We start from the raw sequence: 21,363 nt of genomic DNA on the forward strand, positions 1-21,363 counted from the left end.
TTTTTTTGGTTTGTTTTTTGGTTTGGTTTTTTTTTGGTTGTGAGAGGTGTATGATGCTGCCTGGTCTTTTTGGGAAAATAAGGGGAGGCTCTTGCCCCGAGGTATGGTGGGTGCCTCCGTCCTTGGAGGTGCTCGAAGCTGGGCTGGGTGGGCTCTGGGTACCCTGAAATGATGGGAGGCGTCCCTGCCCATAACAGTGGTTAAAAATGGATGGGTTTTAAGGTTTCTTCCAGCCCAACGATTCCATGAAACAGCAATGAAGCCACATCCACGTGTGCCTCCTGTGATGCTGTGCCACCCTGCACCACATCCCAGCCTGTGCATCCACCCGACCCCCAGCTTGATGCTGAGGAGCAGAGCTGCACACCAACTCAGGCAGCGTCAGCTCCTGACTGTTCTGCAACAGCACAACAAATGCACCTCAAAGGTCTGCTCCTCTTCTGGCTGCTGAGCATCACCTTTGAGCTCCAGGAGCCACCACAAAGCAGCCAGAAAAGCTTTCCCATCCTGCCCTCACCTGCAGATGCTCGCCTGGCTCTCTGCTCCCATCTCTGGATGTATGAGAAGCCCATGCATGCACCCTTTGGATCTCTGCCTGATATCAACAAGTCCACTGGAGTGCAGTGACAGAGAAAGGCAAACACTGGTGAGGTACAGTTCAGTTCAAGACAGCTCGAGCCAAATACGTGCAGATGGGGGGATTAGCTGCCAGCAGAAGGGTCTCCACTCGAAACCAAATGCTCAGAATTGCCTTTGCTGGGAGCAGGAAATAGCCCGCTCCCACAGCCACACCAGCACTGAACCCGAGGGGCAGCAGGACAAGCACCAGCTCTGTAGCTCAAAGGCATCTCACTCACATCCCCACCTCCTTTCTTGCAGCCATGATGTTCCCCATTCGGGATGTCACCATCGGAAGGAACGTGGCCACCAGCCCAAGAAGCGTGGGCAGAGGGCTTGTTGCTGTGGTTGCTCTCCATGCCAACAAGATACACCACCTCCATCGGTGCTCAACCCCTCGTGCTCCAGCAGCTGCCCTGCTCCAGCACAGGACTCCTGCATCCCACTCCCTGCTCGCAGAATATTCCATTGGGGCATGACCTGGATCACCCTCTTTGCACCCTTTTCCCTTCTCATTTTCTCCTGATCCACAAATGCACTTCATGAGCAATGCTCTGAGCTCCAGACAGGCTGCTTACGTGCATGAAGCGGGGGCAAAGCCCCTTGTTATTCCCTGCCTTCAGCTAATTTCCTTCCCTGCAGTTCTGGAAGACATTAGCCAAAAAGGTTCCAAATTTCACAGCTGAGTACAGTAGCTGGAAAATCCATCAGGGTTCTGTATTTATTATTAAAAATTGTTAAAGGACCATGCTCTCATTAAACCCTAAACATACCCAGAATAACTCCAAACCTGGCTCTGTGAAAATAGGACCAGCCTCCAGCTCTGCTCTCTTTGTCTTTGGGAAAACACAGAACAGACCATGTCAGACCCCATTGTAGGAACACATCCTCAGGACCCATGGGGTGGTGCTCCCTGAAAGAAATGGCTGTGCTGCACTCTTGGAATCATGATATATAGCATTGTGTAGAATCATAGAATGGCCTGGGTTGAAAAGGACCATAGGTGCTCATCCAATTCCAACCCCCTGCTATGTGCAGGGTCACCAACCAGCAGACCAGGCTGCCCAGAGCCACATCCAGCCTGGCCTTGAATGCCTGCAGGGATGGGGCATCCACAGCCTCCTTGGGCAGCCTGTTCCAGTGCCTCACCACCCTCTGGGTGACATATTATATAATAATATACAATGTAAGATATTATATAATACAAGAGAGACAAAGCAGTGTGCTGAAGAAGCAGTCAGGGAGGACAGGTGGGTGCCAGGGACCTGCGTGGGGACCGGTGCTTCTCATCACCACTCGTGCTGAGCAAGCACCCTACTGACAAGCGGGTACAGTTGGGTGCAATTTGCTTCCAAGCTGTCGTGCCCCTGCTGGGCCCATTGTAGGTGGGCACCTCCCAGCTCACAAGGAGATACTCAACAAAGCCAAAGGGCTTTGGTTTCAGTTTGGGTTCCTGACTTGAGATCAAGGGAAGCAGTGGGTGAGCGCTGAGCGTGCAGTAAGAATGGCAGCCACGAGTGCAGTGCCAAGGGGAGGCAGGGTAAGCCAGCGAATGATTCCCAAAGAGGCTGGCATCTGAGAATAGCTCAGATTACATCTAGAGGTAAGGCTGCAGGGTCAAACTCAGAGGTCCCAGAGATGAGAAAATCCTCTGTTGAAACAAAATGGCAGTGCTCAGCTAGGGGTGATCCACCAAAATTAAAACTACGGAAGATCTATGATGGCCGTTGAAGTGAGGAGGGCTGCAATTATTTCCAACAGCACTGTGTGGGGAGTTTGGTCCACTCAGGTTGTATGTGTCCCAGAAATTCACATTCGGCTGCTCCCTGAAGAAGGCTGGAGAGCACTGTGTGTTCTGTCAGCTCTCACAGGTGGGATCCATTTCTTACCTTTCAGCCTAATTTTTCGTATTGCTTAATTTCAGCCCATTATTTCTGATTAAACGCTTTGTGGAAGGCGCACAATTGCTCCCCAGCTTGGATTTTCATGTTTTAATGATGGTTAATTATCCCAGGAGAAACTTGTATTTTTACTTTTTATTTGCGGCGCTTGTGCCCAGGGTGGTTTATTCTGAAGTTTAATTAGTGCATTTCAGAACTAGGCACCTCGATTAAGTCCTTGCCGGGTGAGGATTTACGACGGCTGCGTGCAGCCTTGGTGCACCTGCTAAAATGGATGCACTGATCAGTTTGGTTTTGTGTGTACTGAGCAATGGGACATTTGGGGTTGAGACATGCCAACCAAACACTGCCGTGGGCTCAGGAAAGGGGCATCTTGCAGTGATGGGCTGATAGAACCATAGAATGGGTTGGAAGGAAGCTCGACGACCATCCAGTTCCAATCCCTGCCGTGGGCTGGGTGCCTCCCAGCCCCCCATCTGTGCCCTGGGGCAGCTCAGGGATGGGGCACCCGCAGCTCTGTGCAGCAGTGCAGCACCTCGCTGCCTCTGGGTGAAGAATTTCCTCCTCGCATCTGACCTAAATTTCCTCTCTTTTAGTTTAAAGCCACCCCCCTCGTCCTATCACTATCAGACCACAAAAGTCAGCCCTGCTGTTCCAGAGGAGGAGGATGGCTACAAGTGCAGGTGCTGACGGTGGGAAGGGCAGCCCATAGCTGCCTCAAAGCAGAGTGAAGGCACTGTACACACTGATAGCAGCCCCAGACTGTGGCAGAGCCACATCTCCAGCCCCGCCATCTGCCTGCATCCAAGGCTCCATTTCAGCCTATTAGGGAGATTGGGGTTGGCTGCAAACATCAGATGTAGGCATAGGTTTGGCACGCATCCATCCCTCTCCTGCTGTCTCATAACGCCAAGATTTTGATTCAAGCTCATCTGCAAACGCTAAGAAAGCATCAGTGTTGGAACACCAAAGCAACACCGCAAGAAGAGACCTTTGGGGAGAAAAAAAGACAACATACCAAAAAAAAAACCCAACAAGCCAAGAATTCCTTTTCATCACATTATCCCAACAAACTGGAGCTGTGGACAAACACAATGACACCTACCAAAATTCGCTCGAGAGTCCAAACACCAACGGCTGAGCAAGGCAAGGCGCTCTGGATCCCAAACTCACAGCCATGCCCACGGGTGGGAGAAAAGCACCTCCCATCCGTGCCATGGAGCTGCCTGCTCACACGTGGCTTATTTACACGGAGAGCTCTCTGGCACATGGCGTGAAGGAAATGTGCAATGAGGGCTCCGAGCCCTTTGCCATCCCACAACAATAGGGTGGCTGCGCCAGCTCCGCGAGCGCACAGCCTCAGCCCCGGCGAGTTTAAGTGGGGAGGGCTTTGTGTTTTGTTTTGCTCTTCGAAAGATAGCCCTGTAATTTAGTGAGTCATGCGTTCTACATCCCTTGTTGCTTTTCGTTTTCAACATCTTTAAGCTGTTTGTGGAGAAGGCGCTTATTTTTAGACTTCCCATCAGTGAGGGTTTGTTTAGGGGGGAAAAGCTCCATTGAGATTTTTGTAGCTGGGGTGCTAACAGGCAAATTTCCTGATGGGAAGACAGTTGGTTTTTTTTTTTCCCTTTTCTTTCCTTTATTTCTCACTCAGGAACAGGCAGTGATTTTGGGGCACACCAAAGTCTGGGAAGGTGGAAGGAGTAGGAGGTGGTCACGAGTGAAAGCAGTCACATGCAGAGCTCAAATAGTTGATGTGGGCTCTGGGAACACTCATCCTCCCCTTCCTTCTTCATCAAACCTGAGTATCTCCTGCCGCACCCTTTGTAGGGTGAATGGGGGAACATCCCAGCCCAGCACAACCCTACATTGCTCAGCATCAGGGACACAACCACGGGCTCTTTGCTTTGTGCTATGGAGATATATATGGGTCTCACCACCCTGGAGCAGGCAGTGGGGCAGACGATCCCCCATCCCCGTGGTACCCACAGGTGCCACCTCCCCAGCCCAGGGACCGCAGTGGCTCTTTGGAGCATTTTCCAGGGCACATTTGTAGTACTGCTGAAACCTGCAGCCTTAATGGATGGCTGGAAGCATTCCAGGCACTCCGGCTGTCACCTCGCCCCGTGTCACACCCAAGTTCTGTTCCACAGTCTCCAAGCAGCATAAGGCAGCACAGCAGGTCTATGTCCTGGCTATAGACCTATGTCACCGCGCAGCTCATCATTTTGGGGACACACAACCTGAACTGACACAGCCACGTACCCACGCCGAGCTCTCTCTCAGCTCCAGCTTCACGTTAGGGCTCAGCATCCTCTGGAAGAGCTGCCACCACCTCCCCGTCACACATTTCCATACAACACACCACACATGCAAGATCAGCATTCTCCATGTCACAGGTCCTTGCAGAACAGCACAATGACAGTTTGCTGCAATTCCGACAACCCAGAGTCCATTGGTTGGGAAGAGCACCTCCAAGAGGAGTCTGCTCATGGACTGGGTTTGATTGCAGCAGGAGCAAGGCACAAGGATAAATGCATTCAAGCTGCAGGGTGGACAGTGTCAATAGGGTTCGTTTGTTCTATTATGTATCATGCCATATGCCCCAGCACTCCATCCACAGATCTGAGCCATCAGCTGTGAACACCTGTCAGGGAGTTAAGTCATCTTCCAGTTTCTGGGTAGAATAACTGGAGAGGATAAGGCTGATTGAATCAGCAAGTTCTTAATGCTGGAAGCGCAATGGTTTGAAAAAAAAAAAGTTCTTATTTTGTCAATTAAAAGCTTTTGGCATTAAACCAGGAAAAAAAAAAAAAAAAAAAAAAGAGGAAGAAGAAGAAATACAAACCACCCACCAAAAACAGCCTTCATTAGTGGCTGTATTGCAGTATGGGAGGAAGGCAGGTAGTAGGTGAATGGGTGGTGGAAAGGAGATAACAGGATGTCGTGTGCTCCTGTTTGTCCACCAGAGACAGAAATTCCCATTTAGAAAACCCAATATAAAATGCAGTTCTCTCCTAACTACTGCATCTACCGCATATTGTTTCTCCGAGGAAAAAAGTAAAAATCATAAGTGACTTTGAAGTCCTCCAATGCCATCAAGAACATTTTTTCCCAAAGTATCTCAAAAGCAGCAAAAAATGAGAAAAAGAATTAATGACTGCTAACAGCCGAAACAGATGGTCTGCTGCGAATCCCCACAGCCTCCCGCAGCCATGAGTCAAGCCATTTTTCAACACGGTGAAGAAGGAAATAACAATAATACAAAAAATAATAATAATAATAATAATAATAATCCAATTTCTAAGGTGATTGCGCTTCCTAAAACCCATTGGATTTCCCAACTGTGACCGACATGGAGGCTTGGCCGGGTCAGACCTTCCGTGGGCTTCAACCCGGAGTCACGTGCAAGGGTTCGGACACAGCTGCTTCCACCACAAGATGCAGGATGAGATTTTACAACAAGATTTCAGCTCAAGACCCGTTATGCTGTCAGATCACACGCGCCCAACGCTCAACCCTGAGAGCTGCATCCCTCCCTCCCCATCCTCCCAGCCACTGCCTCAAGGATCCAAGACAAGAAAACCACTTGCCAGGAGGAAAGCTCTGGCTGCTGGCTCCTCTGCCGCGGCTCCTCCTCGTCCCCCTGGTCGCTGTCATGCTGGGGCTGCCCCTCTCCACGCTCTTCGATCAGCCCCATTGGGCAGACGTGGCCGCAGGTCCTGCGGAGCACACGAGCTCATCATGGGCTCAGCTCAGCCGGCAGCACGACCCTGCAAGGAGTTGACAGAAACTTACTGCACGCACCGTACCGGTTTATCATTTATTTAAGCTTCATCTTTCAATAATTCATGCCAGCCTTTCGCTGTGGAGTGGGACAACAATGGCAGGAGCGCAGCAGGGCAGGCAGGGAATAACCACATCTGGAACAGATGTTCAGTTCTAAATAAAAGCTGGTTTTGCAGAGAATGTTCAACGCCATGGGAATAGCAGGCTCTGGGACACAGCCCTGCTCCTTCCAGGGGGCAGCAGCGATTTGCTCAGACGTTTCGAAACACGCGGTTAGGATGGAGCAGATGCAATAGCCAGGGCTGGCTCCAGCTGCACCAAAACCTGTACCATGCCCCTCAGATTCTCCTGCACACGTTGTGTTCTGCAGCAAGGCCACGGGAAAGGCTTTTGCAAAGCATGTTCTCTACTTCTGTGGGCGAAACTTGGCTCCTTCCCTCTTGCACCCAAGGGTGCACCACCAGAACCCCTCATGCCCACAGTGTGGCTGGGCACCAGCTCACCATTGGGCATCAACCCCACACCTTCAACAACCCTGCACCAGCCTGGGGACACCTCTGAACAAAGTGCTTTATTCCTTTCCCTGTGCCAGCCTTTGTGCTCAGGGGGGTGCCCCAAACTGTACCATGTGTCCCTCCTTATCTTTTCCCAGATCACATTCCTGACAGCTGTGCCCTGCACTGAGCATCCCCTCTCCATGCCAGCCCCTGCCCATCTGCTGCTGGCCCCACTTGCCTGGTAACACAGCTTTTAAGTGCCTTGAAGCAAAAATTGACTTACCATTTTGTCTTGCACACTTGAGGCATGGCCTGAGATCAGACCTCTGCCGTGGGTTATAATTGTACCACTACAGCACTGTTATTACTAACTCGGAGGTTCTGATTGGCCTCTGGTTTCAGTCCTTATATTTTTTGGACTACCTCATTTATCTCTATGCTTTGCAGCACCCCCAGAATAGCTGGGCTCTTCTCTGTGCATGTTTCCAGACAGTTTTTCAAAGCATCTTGTTCTTATTCTTGAACACAAACCCTACCCTTGCTCCGTTGGTCAACCACTTAACACCGGAAAGAAAGAGGGTTTTTTTCCTAGATAATGGCTGATCTTGCAGATTGGTCAGAAAATGAAATAAGCAATGACACTAAAGGCCATTAATCAGTAACGAGCAGTGAATAATAGAATGCAAAGCTATCAGCTGCTCCAAAGGACAAGCTACAGAGATCACTGGGGAAATAGTGAAACCATTCAGAACTGGGTCTCCTGCTCACTGCATCTTCCTTCTTCCTTTCTTAAAGTGCACTTGTAGTTGTCATTACAGTGGGTGGATGACAGGGAACGCTACGCCAGAGCTCAAAAATAAATGTCTGAGCAGCATCACTTCTAACAGAGAGGAGCCCTCAGGTCATAGGTAAGAGCACAGCCACCACTGTTAGTGCTGTACTGATTTAGTGGCCTCGCTGTGTATCTACACCTACATAAACGTGGTCCCCTTGGGGCCAATGTCTTCAATCCACATTTATAAATTGCTCTCCCACGAGACCACTCAGCACTGTTACACAGAGCTGGTGACAGCTTCTCTCTGTCTTAATGGAAGGCACCAGGAGGCACAAAGCAGGAATGCTAGGGAAGGAGCCACCACCCATAAAGGATATAACAAAATATTAATAAAAAAGAAGAAGAAAAAGAAAAAAAAAGAAAAAACCCTGTGATTTCACCCCTTCTTGCTCATTTTAGGTTAGAAACGAGTAATTAAGGCCAGTTATAAAATGCGCCAAGGAACAGAAAAAAGTATCCAAAAAAAAAAAAAAAACAAAACCCAAAACAAACTGTTTTAAGTAGCTTTACTGCTTTTAATTCTCAATTTTAATCCAATATCTAAAAATCCACAGGAAAATAAAAGGAAGCTGTATTGATGAGATGGACCACGCATACAAACAGAGGTGGGCACAACTCTCAGGATGTGGAAGTTTTCCTGAGCATTTCACAGCTATTTCCAGTATATCTGGGCTGCACTGGCAATGGCCAACTATGAGGCTTGATCATCAGGGCCACATTGGTCCTCCAGAATTAAGGAAATGCCACCAGACTGGATGGCAAATCAGCCCCATGGCAAATCAGTAGGATACAACTGGAGCATGTCAAGAGTCAATGGGAAATAACTAGGAGCAAGAGGAACAAATGGTAGCAGAGGATTTTCCAACCAAAAACCTTAATAGTTTGCTCATCTGCCCCGGGATGTGAGCTGGACAGGCAGTGGAATCTTCATTCTTAAGGAGAAAGTCTTCTGCATCTTTGGGCAGGTGCTGGACTAGAGATGCGAACGGCCCCTCTTAGGCGAAAGCTTTCATAAAATTGTAAGATTTTTTAACCATCACATAGAGGAGGAAAAAGGGGGAAAATAGAAAGAGGCAAGGCAAAAACGTTTCAGATCCCTTCCTTGCACAGAACACATCCTCTATGTTTGCCTTAAGCCCATCTCCCAGTGCCCAGATGAGGGCACAGCATGGAAATGTCTCCACTTGGGCAGAGTTGTGTTACTGAAGCGGTTAAAGCTTCAGTAAAGCTTTAACCAAGGAAAGCACTTGCAGCCCAGCCCTGCTGGCTGGCCAAGCACTGCAGTGCTCCTGGCTCCAGCTTCTCTCTCTCCTTTTTGCTTTTTGCTGTCTCGTGCCAAGCGTAAGGATCTGGCCTGCTCCACAGCCCACCTTGCCAACACGATTGTGGTGACTCACTCAACAGCTCTTCATCACAACACATTCTTTCAATGGGACTTCATTTTGGATGGCACCATCTTCAAAATCTGATGGCGGAGAAGGGCAAGGAAAGCTTAAACATGTATGCATGGGGAAGAGATGGGGTCAGCAGGGCTGAGACACAACTGTGGGGTGATCCTCACTTTTATTTATTACCTCTAGCAGTAGATAGCCAAATTCACAGATTCAAATAAGAAAGAAAGCCCAGCTCAAAGGAAAAAGAAGGTCCTCGTATCACTCCTTCCATCAGGCTGACACCTCTTCATCTTGGGGAATTTAACATCTGTTACATAATTCAGAGAAAATGTGGTTATTTTCCAGGCTTATTTATAGCTCAGAAGCTAAGGCTGAAAATGAAAATCATCAGCAGCTGCTCCAGACTTCACCTCTTGGCAAAGGAGGTGAGAGCAGGTACAAAGGCTGGCTGTGGGTCAGGGCTCTGCTCCACTCCAAGGCTCCTCATTACAAGCCATGAAGGACAGAGCTTGGATGGCAGCACTGCTGCTTGGACATCTGGATCTCCAGACTTTCCTCACATCTAATTTTTCTCTCCAGTAAAAGCACATTCCACAAGAGGAGGCAGAGAAGAGGTTCACAGGTATGAGAGTGGACTGGAAGAGTGACTATGCAAGGAAGATGCTTTCACTGCCCCTCAAGAAGATAAAGCATTTTTATTCATCAGGAGTCGAGTAGCATTCAAGAAGACCACCAGGGTGTACAAAGACTTGGATGCAAGGGCTTTTTCCCTAATGCGTATGTCACCATTTAACTTGGAAAGCAGAAGAAATGCACTTGCCACCAGGAGCAATAAGGTCAGTCAGAACTTGAATGCTCTGTTTCTGGTGAAGTTGGAAGTACACTGCCATGGATAGACCTCTCTGCCCAGGAAAAAGAAAATGCTTTAAATACTCCCTAGCAGCATTTCCAGACAGGATTCAGGCAGAGCAATAGTCTTGGTAAAGGCAAAGACATGGCTGGGACAAATGTACGTGCCTGTTGAAGTGCACAATCTGCAGCTCATAGGCCTCATCACACAATGAGAAAAAGCCCCCCAGACCTTGACATCTCCAGCCCATCATAACATCAGTGACAGCACAGGGCGATGTAAATGACCTTCTCATTAAGTGGCAGGACCTGAAGTTAAAGTTCAGCTTGCTGCAGTCCCAAATTCATGGGGCTTCAAGTCAACACAGAAAAAGCAAACCTGACAAAAGATCACGACTAATGCAGAGTCACTTCATCTTTGGCACTTGATAAAGGCCAAGAATGTTTGGCAAGAATACCAGACACCATTGCTGGCCACGGGAAGAGGTTGAGGTTGTGGATGCCCCCTCCCTGGAAGCACTCAAGGCCAGGCTGGACAGGGCTGTGAGCAACCTGGTCTGGTGGGAGATGTCCCTGCCTATAGCAGAGGATTGGAACTGCATGATCTTAAGGGTCCCTTCCAACCCAAACCATTCTATGATTCTTTTTTGCCCCGTGAGGTAGTTGTGCTGTTCAGCTCTGAGCCCTGCAATTTCAGATATTCCCCATGGGAGGAGGTGACTCATACCTAAGAGCTCCATTGGTTTGGATCAGAACAACAAAGTGCACGGCCTATGCATCAGGCCATCAGAAAGCAGGAGCTCATCTTTTCCTAGCTCAAATGATAAGAAATGCTTAAACACTCAATAGGACAGAGAGTAAACCTCACAGATCCTGTCTGAACAAAAACATAAACAAAACAGACAAGAAATGAATTTCTTCATGTCTAATCAATATTCAGATGTTCACAACATGCAAAGTAGCAGCAGAACTGAATGGAAACCCACCCAAAGAAGTGACACAAGCTTGGAGGCAACTCCAATAGGAAGCAGAAATCCTTGGTGCAAGAGCTCCTTTCAGATGGTGCAGAGATGGCTCCAGGCAGCACTGCCCACCTTCTGACTCACCACTGGATCATCAGAACTGGCACATATCCCTCACCCTAGGGACTGCATGTCATAGCCTTTATGTGGTCAGGAACCACAAGGCATCTAACGTGCCTCAGGAGAGGTGGGGTCACAAGTGAGGCTCCTTCTGCAGCTGGGTTTGCAGCTGATTCAGCCATCTCCAGCAGAACTTGCTGGCTTCTTTGCTCCCAGCCCAGAGCTGTGGGTTACTGAGCTCCTCAATTCAGGCCCTAGAGAAATTCCCATGCAGACTTCAATGACCTAGTGCAAAAAATAATAATAACAATTCAAGTGAACCGTTTCCCTCAGTCTGAATTCAACAAATTCGAGAACAGCATCAGAGAACCCAAAAACGATGTTTTCAGACCAAAAGACACCATTTTGGCAAAGAACTATCAGCTTTGTCTTAATGTAGCTGAGACACTTTCCCCTCCTCCCTATAACTCTTCCCTCTCCATCCAGCTGAAAGTTCCCTCACTCTAACTTTCATGGGCAGTACGTCATGTTTTTCCCATGCTTATCTCACCACGTGGATCAGAAACGCACCCTTCTTTCTTCCTCTTCACCTGAACTGTTCCTGAAAGCTTTCCTGGGAGAGTACTGCACAAGGAAAATTCCCTTTGGAGTTTCAGGGCTGGAAGAAATCACTGTCTGCATGGGAACAGCAACAGCCACAGGACAATTACACTGCAGCAGAAGTCTGCAGGGAGAGGAGAGGCTGCTCTTGCTATGGTCTGCCTGACATCAGCCTGACATCACCATCTGGCAGTAGTTTCCACAGCAATGCATCTTGAAATACACTGGGTGCAAAATGTTGCCCAAGGAGATCAGCCTGGCAAAGCTTCTTGAAAATATTCTCTACTATCCAGAGGTGGTGAAGTTTTCTGGCATGGGACCTTGCATCCCTACTGTTCCTCTCTGCCTTTGTACGCTAAGCTGCAGGGCAGCAGTTGTAGGGTCAGTCGGGTGCATCCCAGCTGATGAAGTGCAAATACAGAGCCACAGGGAAGTATGTTGGCAACTTCAAAGCTCTTGAAAATTTAGGAAAAGTCCAATTACAACTGCTAGCCAACAATGAATTCGTGCATTATTCACAGCCTTTAGGAAAAGCAACTGGCGATGTCAGAAGAATTGTAAGCTGAGGATTTGGAGTAAATGACCTCCTGTTCTTATTGTGCATTTGCCATGTACTGGAAGAAAAACAGGAAAGAGCCTTGCCAAGGTGTGAGGAGCAAAAAGGGAAGGAAAAGAAACCCAACAAAAATGAATAGGATTTTGTTGGCAGAATTAAGACTTACAAATTACCGCTGCTCCCTTTCTCCCGACTTCTGTAATGTAATTGCTGTGTGCTGAGACTAATTCAACAGAGATTCTTCTGCTGTGAAGGTGGAAGCAGCAGCTCATGGCAATGCACAGGGCAGATGGCTCCTCAACAATCCAACCAGGACTGCAGGCAGCAGCATGGGAGCCAAAAAGAAACAGGGTTTAGGTCAAGATCTGGCAGGGCTAGATGTAAGCAGATCTTCATTAGGTATTTATTAGGATGGCTGGGAGGCCAGAGATATAAATATAGAACAGCAAATAGTTATTTTTAACTCAGAGCTACGGTCACTAACAACCAATTGCACAAATCAACACCTTGGCATATAGGAGATGTCCAGGCTTAATTGGATAGCACTCAGTAGTTATTCTAGCACACAAATACACCCATCCATCTCGCTAATGATGCTGCTCCAATCGCATTTTTACATATTACTCCTGATACCCATAGCTTCCACTTACGGCCACAAAACCACACTCAATCCTAACCCACACTGCTACTATTTATATAGGAATCAGCTTAGCAGGAGGCATTCAGCGATGAATTGTCTGGTGAGGAGTGGGTCTGTCATCGAGTGGTAGAGGTTGGTCTGCTCCACGATGGGGAAGAAAAGAATCACAGCTTCAATGAGCCCCATGGCCTTGATGGAGCTATGGATGGGATCCAGGTGAGCTCAGGTGAGTTCTCAGAGCTCCGGTAATGATAAAGCTTCAAGCCAGCATTCAGAAGCACAGTGGAACTGTGGTTTGCATGCTGAATAGGAAAAACCTTTTTCTGATATCATAACTAATGCTTCTCTGGAGGTTGTCCTGTGCCATAGTAATGGTAAACTGGTGAATGCTGCAATATGGCACCACTGGTGCTCCTCTGGAAGCCAACTGTAAAGCTGAGAGGATTGCTCTAGTCTTCCAGATCCATACACAAAGCTTTATCCCAGCTCAAGAAAGTAAACGTAAGGATTTATAAAAAGATCAATACATTTGATTAATCTCAACACATGTTTTTGTGCCATGGATTCAAGCTACTTCATTTGAGGTCATAGGCTTTTCTGAATCAGGACTTTACTAGCAACTCTTAAGTTCTGTAAAAGAAGTTTCTGAATGTTTATGCTGTTTTTCAACAGTACTTAAAGATTTTACTTATTAAAACAGGCTTAGTTTCCCCATTTTATGTATGTACAGCAATTGGACAGATCAACACAACAGGAAAGGCGTTACAACAAAGGTGTGATGATGGAAGGACCAGCACGATACAAAGGTGCTATAAAGGAAGGGAAGAAGATTGCTCACCCATACCAGAAGATTCCAGGTTCATAGGGAAAAAGCTTCACCAAGGAGAGATCTCCAACCAAAGATCCTTCCCCACTGGCAGTCAGCCCTTAAATAAGGTCTGTGGAGGCACAGCCAGGCCTTTCTATCACAGGGATGAATTGCCTTCACCTGTGCTGCCAGGGCTGACCAGTCAGCCCTTTCCCCATGTGCTCAATCAGGCCATGGCTCAACAGTTCCCATACAGCATGTCACAAAAATTCTCTTAATAGCATAGGATATGTATTGTAGTCAAATGTTCTTGTAAGCATTCTAGCTTTTTAGTAAACTAAACGTGCTCTGTTTTTTCATATTCTGAAGTCACACAACCATAGGTTGGTTTGGGTTGGAAGGGACCTTCAGTCATCTCTGCAACTACAACTTCTACCTTTTTTTTTGTTTCCTGCAATTTGTCAACAGAACATATTTACATCTGACCCTGACGGCGGTCTTCATTTTCTTTCAAACATTTCAGTTGTGCTTTAATTTAGTCCCACTCAAACAGTTCTGCTACCACTAATGTGATCATTGCCACAGCAGCGTAGCAGCATTTTCCAAATGAAAGGTTTTTTTTCTAACTGGCTGTAGGGATGTTGATATGACTTCATTCAGTATGGGAGGTTCAAACTGTTTACTGGTAGAGGGGTGGCTCAGAAACAAAGGAAATAGTAGGGTTTGCCTTGGGTCAAAACATCACACACAACGCATGCAAGGGGCTGAGCTGCAGTGCTACCTCATGGGTCCTTCTTCTGGGACAGCAACAATATCCAGCTCCTTTTACTGCTGATTTAGAAGTGCCATCCAAGGTAGGCAGGAGTGTACAGCACAGTGTAGAGCTGTTGCATTCAATATTTTTGCAAGTGGCAGAATTTGAAGAATGGGGGCACCCACTTGGGTGAGGATATCAATACAGCTTCCCTCAGATTCTCTTGGAAAGAAGCTGGCTGGTGGGGCTCTGGAAAGCCAGGACACATTGGGAAGACCACTTCTGATTGAGCCCAACATTTGAAATAATTTTTGGGCATCGTAAATAGATGACTGCAATCATTGAGAAGCAGAAAAGCAGCTCTTAGTTTGGTTCCAAGGTACCAAGGACTACTCAAAGATGACCTTAAAAAATGACAAAGTACATAAAAAATGAAGAAGCTGCTTGAGAAGAAATTAGAAAGAGCAGCTGGAAGAGAACCATTTCAAAACTCCTTATTGCAAGCCTGGAATAAACATACACTGCCAAACAAAGGAGAGCTGAAAGGATGAATGTTTGTGCAGCTACACAGCAGAGTGGAATTGTTAAAAGGCATTCCTCTAAAAGCCCAAGTCATGTTCAAGAGAGGAAATAGAATCCGGAACGTGACAAATTGCATGGAGAGGAACGATATGGCAGGCCAGAAAGGGTTTTGAGCAACAACTTGCTAGAGACATAAAAAGTAACAATAAAACCCCTTCAGGAACATTAGGGGAAGGAGGTTTGCCAGAGTAGTGGTGTGGCTGATAGATGATCACTGCATGAAATGTATTCTCGGGAGAAAGACATAGCAGAAAGGTTAAAGTGAATTGTTTGCGTTGTTTTTCATTACGAAGGAGGTGGGAAAAGAAGGTTGGGAAAAGAAGGCAAGAAACAGAGATAAATAATCTGTTTTCATAACGGAAGAAGCATCCAACGGCAAACCCAGAGAGACCTGTCTGATAGATCTACTCATATACTAAGAAATGATCTGGGGATTGGGAGAGTATGAGGACAAAGAATATATCAGCGATAGGAAATTAATCGGGGTAATCAAAACCAGAACTGGTTGTATCAGTTACAAAAAAACTCTCACAGAACTCCTTGTCTGAGAAATAAAATAACAGCTGAATTTCAGTGCGAAACAGTGCAAAATAATGCACATGGGAAAAAATATCCTGTAGTCTCCCTACAAAATGGTAAACTATCAACTAGTCATTACCATTCACAAAGGAGTTACTGGAAGGAATATGGATGGTTCCCTGAAAACATCAACTCAAAGCTCAACATAACTATGGGTGAATATAATGTGAGGGAAAGAAATAGAGGACAGAATTGAAACTGTGCTGTTATCTGAATCACCGTGCACCTACATGATGAATACATTTCTGCTCAGTGCATCCTAGAAAGGAAATAGCAGAGCAAGAAATGGCGAGAGGAAGGAAGTGAAGCTGAACAAAGCCAGAGAACTATACAAAAATAGACTAACACAGTAGGACCCTTCAATCCGGCAAAGAGGTGGTTGAAAGGGATGTAGGAGACTCTTACCAAATCAGAATTTTATTACGTCCTCAACATGGAGACATAGGGAAGGTCAACAGAGAACAAACACACTCTATTTTTCACAGCGGCAGACCTAGGAGTTTTCCAGTGAAACTAAGAGGAGCAGATTTTAAAGAATTCAAAGGAAGTATTTTTGCAAGGAGCGTACAATTAAGATGTTGAATTTTTGCCGGAAGACTTCGATGGTGCTCAAAGGCAGAAATAGGTTCAAGGAGGACTTAAATAATTCACTGAAAATGAGACAGGCATAGCCCCCAGCTCAGGAAGTGTCTGTGAGTGATCAACAGAAGCTGGAAAGTTGTAAGAGAAGGCATGTGCTGCACTTGCACTCTTCCAGGATAATAGGTGAAATGGGAATTTGTTCTCACTGTATTATACAGTAGCTGTGTTGAGGCGTAGCTCAACATAGGAACTCCCACACCATTGCCCTGGGACTCTGTTTGGGTTGTTTTTTTTGCTGACATAGAGGGAAACATTTCCTCCTGTAGCTGCTGGACACTGAGAGCTAAAGACATTCTCCATCAAACTGCAGAAATTCTATGTGGATCACATTTTTGACATGAAGTGTTCAACTAATGGTCAAGAAAATGCCTAGTGAGTCATTGAATGTGACCCTATGCTTTGCACAGAGCAGGTTCTTTTCATAATTCACACTATTAAGCTCAGCTAATCTGTCATTTAATATCCTCTGTGATGGATCTAACTTAAGCACATTATCACAGAAAAAAAAAACCATCTTATTCTCAGGGACTTCCAAGGGCTTGTCTTCAGCAAACTGCACCACAAGGGTGGGTGTTCTGTCACGTACTTTGGTAGCACTGTTGTCACTGATGTGTATTCCCAGTACAACCAGCTGCCTCTGGCAGACACAAATAGCAGAGGGGCTTGGGGGACCTGGAGAACACCCACATTGCTCTCAGGCACCACGATGCCTCCTTGTTCATGGATATGCATGGACATCACAGTGTTCTGCTTGGGACTTTCTCATCAGGACACATGTGGTTACCAAAGCTTGTCCATAGCAGTGGTTTCTGGCAAGTTGCAGCTGACCCTGCCTCTCATCCAAGCTGTTTGAGAGGTTTGCCTCAGGCCCAGCACAGCATCTGATGGGTTTTTAACAGCAGGTATAGGGCAAGAGCAGGGTGAGTGTTGCAGGGGGTGAGCAAGGTCTCTCAAGGCTGCCTGATGCCTCTGGCTGCTCCCAGCCAGGACAGAGCCTGTTTTCTCAAGCATTAAATGAGACCTGAGCTGCATTCCCTGTCATCTTTTGTGCCACAGATGATATAAGCTTGTATTCCTCCATCATGAAACCCCTGTCTGAAGTCGCGCAGTTCAGCTGGGTCGTAAAGAGCAGTGACAGTATTTTCCACAATCTGTCTTATTCTTGTACCCCAGAGAAAGCTGCGTCTCTCATAAACGACATTTCACAAGGAAATAAAATATTTATCAAAGTTCCCGATGACAGCACTGTATGATTTTGCTCCTTCAATCAGCAGGTCACAAGACAAGAGCACTTTCAGCCCATGGTCCAATCCGACGCAGAAAAGAATCAATCTACTCTTTCAACTTGCTTGTCAAGGGTGAGGGTTTTCTAAAACATCTCAATCTTCTTCCCACTCCCCATGGCCATTGGAATCTGAACCCTGGGGCTGGGCTGCACCAGCTGGGAGCAGTGGCCCTCCTGCCTGCTTGTGACACCCATCACGCCACGATGGACCGTGTGGCCCTCCACTGTGTGAGGTCTTGCCCATCAGGACCATGATTTTGTGTGGACCTGTGTACAATGCCAAGTGGTGATGTCACGCAACCAAAGCTTCTCAGCACAGCCACAACTCACGTTACAGTCCATTCATGTGTTCTAGCTCAGGTGCCCACAAGCAATTTCATCTCCACCACCAGCTCCCTGGCCACCGCAGAACTCCTGCCCTTCCCAGAGCCAGCAGCTGACCCCTGCTCATCCAGCAGGCTCCTGGGCACGGCTGCAAACCTGGAGCCACCCCCTGGTGTCACTCCTGGGTGGCTGTGGTGTCACACACTGCACGAGCAGGAAGCACCCTAGGGGCAGGCGGACCTGGGTTCTCCTCCGTGAGAGTGCTGGTCATAGCACAGCAGCTTTCTCCTCAAACCCCAGAAAAGCTTTATTATTCTCAACCCTCTCCTGTCTTCATTGACTGATTTACCAAAGCGTGTTTGAAAGGGAGCAAAAAGAAAAATACATCCCTGTTTCGTTTACAGTTCTTCATATGCCAGACCATTCTTGTGTCTACTCTTGCAACAGATCCTCCAAGGGAAATTCCTGTAAAACCACCCAAGGGCATTCTGCCAGCTTCCAACACAGCGTGTAAAACTCCCGGGAGTCCACTAAGCCACTCTGCAATAGGAGCCAGGCTCCCAGAGCACTTGGGCAGTTCTCAATCTGGAGTCAGTGCTTTGGGGAAAGCCAGAAATAATTCATTGTCATTCCATTCCTGAGCAAACCAGGTCTCAGCATAGAAGGATTTAAAGGGTGAAACCTCCGTCAAGTTGGGCAACACCTAGAGGTGACTACTGAAAACCTGCTTTCAAGGATCCCCAGGGCTTCTGATGCAGTTTGTCTTGACTTTATCTAATGGTCAGCCTCTGGTAGACAATCGATTTCCAGCAGTCTCTGGGTGGAAAACAAGTTGTAATTGTCTGTGCAGCCTCTTGCCTCCCTCCATTAAAACACAGGTTTTAGCTCATACGCTAGAAGCAGCTTACGTTCAAAGAGAAAAAAAGAAAGAAGTATCAGAATAATGAAGGGAAAAAAAAAAAAAAGGATAAAAAACTCAAAGAAGAAAATGTGGCAGCAGATGGTGGATTAGCTGCCCTGAAAGGCCACCTGAATCCAGCTAAACTGCCGATGATCTGCACTGATAACCCCACATCTGGATTCCCCGAGCCCCAGACATGACTGCTCTCTTCCTTCCCGGCCGCAGTGATGTTTTTATCTCGAGCACACTGCTTAATAACTGTGTGATTTCATTCATACGATGCATTTTTACAATCTGAGACCTCTGTGGAATGTTACGACTATGTTTAATTTATCATACTAATTCAATCTGTAATATCCTGCCAGAGACGTAGAACGGGGTTGACATATGTCCCTTGTTCTGAATAGAAGAATGTGTTAGAGTCTAGCAGCTAGAAAGAGCAAATTCAGGTTTTATCTCAGTCAGATCCATTTTGGAACCTTCCTGCTCCAGAAACCCTGCTATTTTTCTTTTGTTTAAAGGTGGTTGGCAAAGAAAAAGCCAAAATGAGAACTGTGTCTTTTGTGTTTCTGCTCTTTCCAGTGTATGGAGCAGAGAAAGTGGGAAAGGTTATTACCTACAATAGAAAAAGAATTACTTTTCTGCTCTTTCTTCAGAAACTCAGGTCTTGCTTGTAGAAGGAAAGCCTTGAATGGATGGAGATTGACAAGCAGAGCAAATTGCCTTTCAGGACGTTATGAAGCCACATGCCCACTCAGACTGATCTCTCACGTTACCAAGGGGCTTGGTAGAAGCTCAGAGGGAGGAATGAGCTCAAGGATAACAGAACACTTATTGCCCCTTAGTGTTTGCAGGACAGGACACCAAATATGCCAGGGGTTGGCTGGGTTCAAGTTCCAACCCACCACAGCCCCCAAGCGTCCGCCCAAAGAGGGAGAGACAAGCTTGGTGCTATTCATCACCCATACCCAAAGAAAATAAAGAGAAGGGGGAAAAAAGGCCTTTTCATCACCACAAAGAAGATCCCAAGTTCAGTTTTCTCGGCTTGGAAAAGAAAACCTTAGGCGGGTCACCTTTAGTTTGAGTGATGCCAGGTGAGCTCTTCTCTGCCTGCGTCTATCTGCCAATCCCTCTAATTCCTTTTGTCATCGTGGTTCAAGTGCGTTATTGAAACGCACAGTGCAGAGTTTAATTACGGAGAACAATGAGCTGGATTACACCAACTGCTGATCTTGAAAATAGCTTCTTTCCCCCCCCTCTTTTAATCACAGCGTCCACAGAATTAGAATGGGAATCCCAAACCCAACAGCCCTGTCCTATTGAGGAGCAATAGTCCTGTGCTCTTGTCGAAGTCATTGAATCACAGAATGGTTGGGTTGGAAGGGACCTCAAAGCCCATCCAGCTCCAACCCTTGCTGTGGGCTGGGTGCCCCCCAGCTGAAGCTGCCCAGGGCCCATGCACAGCCTGGGGCACCTCCAGGGATGGGGCACCCACAACTGTGGGCAGCAGTGCCAGGGCATCACTGAAGCAGAACGATCCTGGCCATGGTGTCAGAGTTGACTCAGGTGGGAGCCATATGACACGGGCTCAGCTCAGCAGATTCTCACTTCCAATTTCAGGGAGTTCCTCCTGAAAGGAGGAAAAAAACCTCCTGGTGAAGTTTTGCTGGCACCAGCAGCACCAGCACCAGGCTCCAAACTTGGTAGCGGTGGAGATGTTAAGGTCTGGGCCTGGGAACAAACATCCCGTGCCAGAACGCATTCCCTGAGAGTCAGCAAAACTTTTCAGCCCTTCATTTCATCCTATTATTTCTGCTGATGGCACTATAAATAATTACTCCCCACCCTCCGCGTGCTCACGATGCTTGAGTCACTTTGCTGAACCAAGACGGATGTTTTGCTCTCTCCATCTCTGCCTGCTTCTATTTCTGGTGGCTCTCACATCTCACCCGCTGGCTGTCCTGGTGTGCAATGGCACGTGGCAGGGGACGTGTTCCCATTTCTGCCCGTTGATGGTGAGCTCTGCCCCACACTGCGATGCCCCCACCACTGTTGCACCTACCTGCAGCCACCAATGGGTTTTCAAGCTGGTTTCTTGGGCACGTTTGCTCACATCCCCACTCAGATCCCAGATCAAACACAAAACTAAGGGCACTTTCAGGGTTCCTTGCCAGGTCCCCGGAGTGGAACAAGGCAGCTATTATCCTGCACCAAGTTCCATCACCACGTCACCCAGAGCCTCAAACAGTTCATCCACCGCCTGCACACATCTCAACAACAACACAAGAGTCACCTCCGAGAGGAACCCAGGGTTAAACAGTAACCACATAACCCCGGGCACGCAGCACTTGCTCTCCCCCAGCCCCGCACCCCTGTGAGCTCATCACTGCAGGTTTCTCTTTCCCCAGCCGCTTTGCTTCTGCTCACCAGCAGCATCTCCTCGTCGCTGTGTCTATTTCCAAACTCATCGCTGCCTACAACACACCCAACCCCTCCAGGTGCACTTGCTGTTGGGCTGCTGACACACACAGCTCTGCTTCCCTTGGAAGTTTTCCTGTCCCATCCCTCTCTCACTGAGAGCAATTAATATTGGTGACAAAAGACATGCTTTTCTGCCCCGCTGGGGAGCCCCAAAATTTCCAGGTGCTGTAAGACATGCTGAGTTCACAGCATTTCCCCCACAAGCCCTCTGCAATGCCAGCAAGCTGGAGGTGATGCTGGTGGATT

At 47.5% G+C, this 21,363-nt stretch overlaps 1 protein-coding gene across 1 annotated transcript in view; it reads right to left on the minus strand.

Annotated features, from left to right (window-relative positions):
- CALN1 (calneuron 1) overlaps positions 1-6,219 on the minus strand; it is a 106,722-nt gene extending 100,503 nt beyond the window's left edge. Inside the window, exon 1 of the mRNA XM_042830254.1 lies at positions 6,109-6,219. Coding sequence (XP_042686188.1) covers positions 6,109-6,219 — 111 coding nt within the window. The remainder of the gene's footprint in view (positions 1-6,108) is intronic.
- Positions 6,220-21,363: the final 15,144 nt, after the last annotated feature.

This window comes from Centrocercus urophasianus, unplaced genomic scaffold (genome assembly GCF_019232065.1).
Source record: "Centrocercus urophasianus isolate 14NV4802_14NV808 unplaced genomic scaffold, USGS_Curo_1.0 seq_33, whole genome shotgun sequence".
Classification (NCBI taxonomy): domain Eukaryota; kingdom Metazoa; phylum Chordata; class Aves; order Galliformes; family Phasianidae; genus Centrocercus; species Centrocercus urophasianus.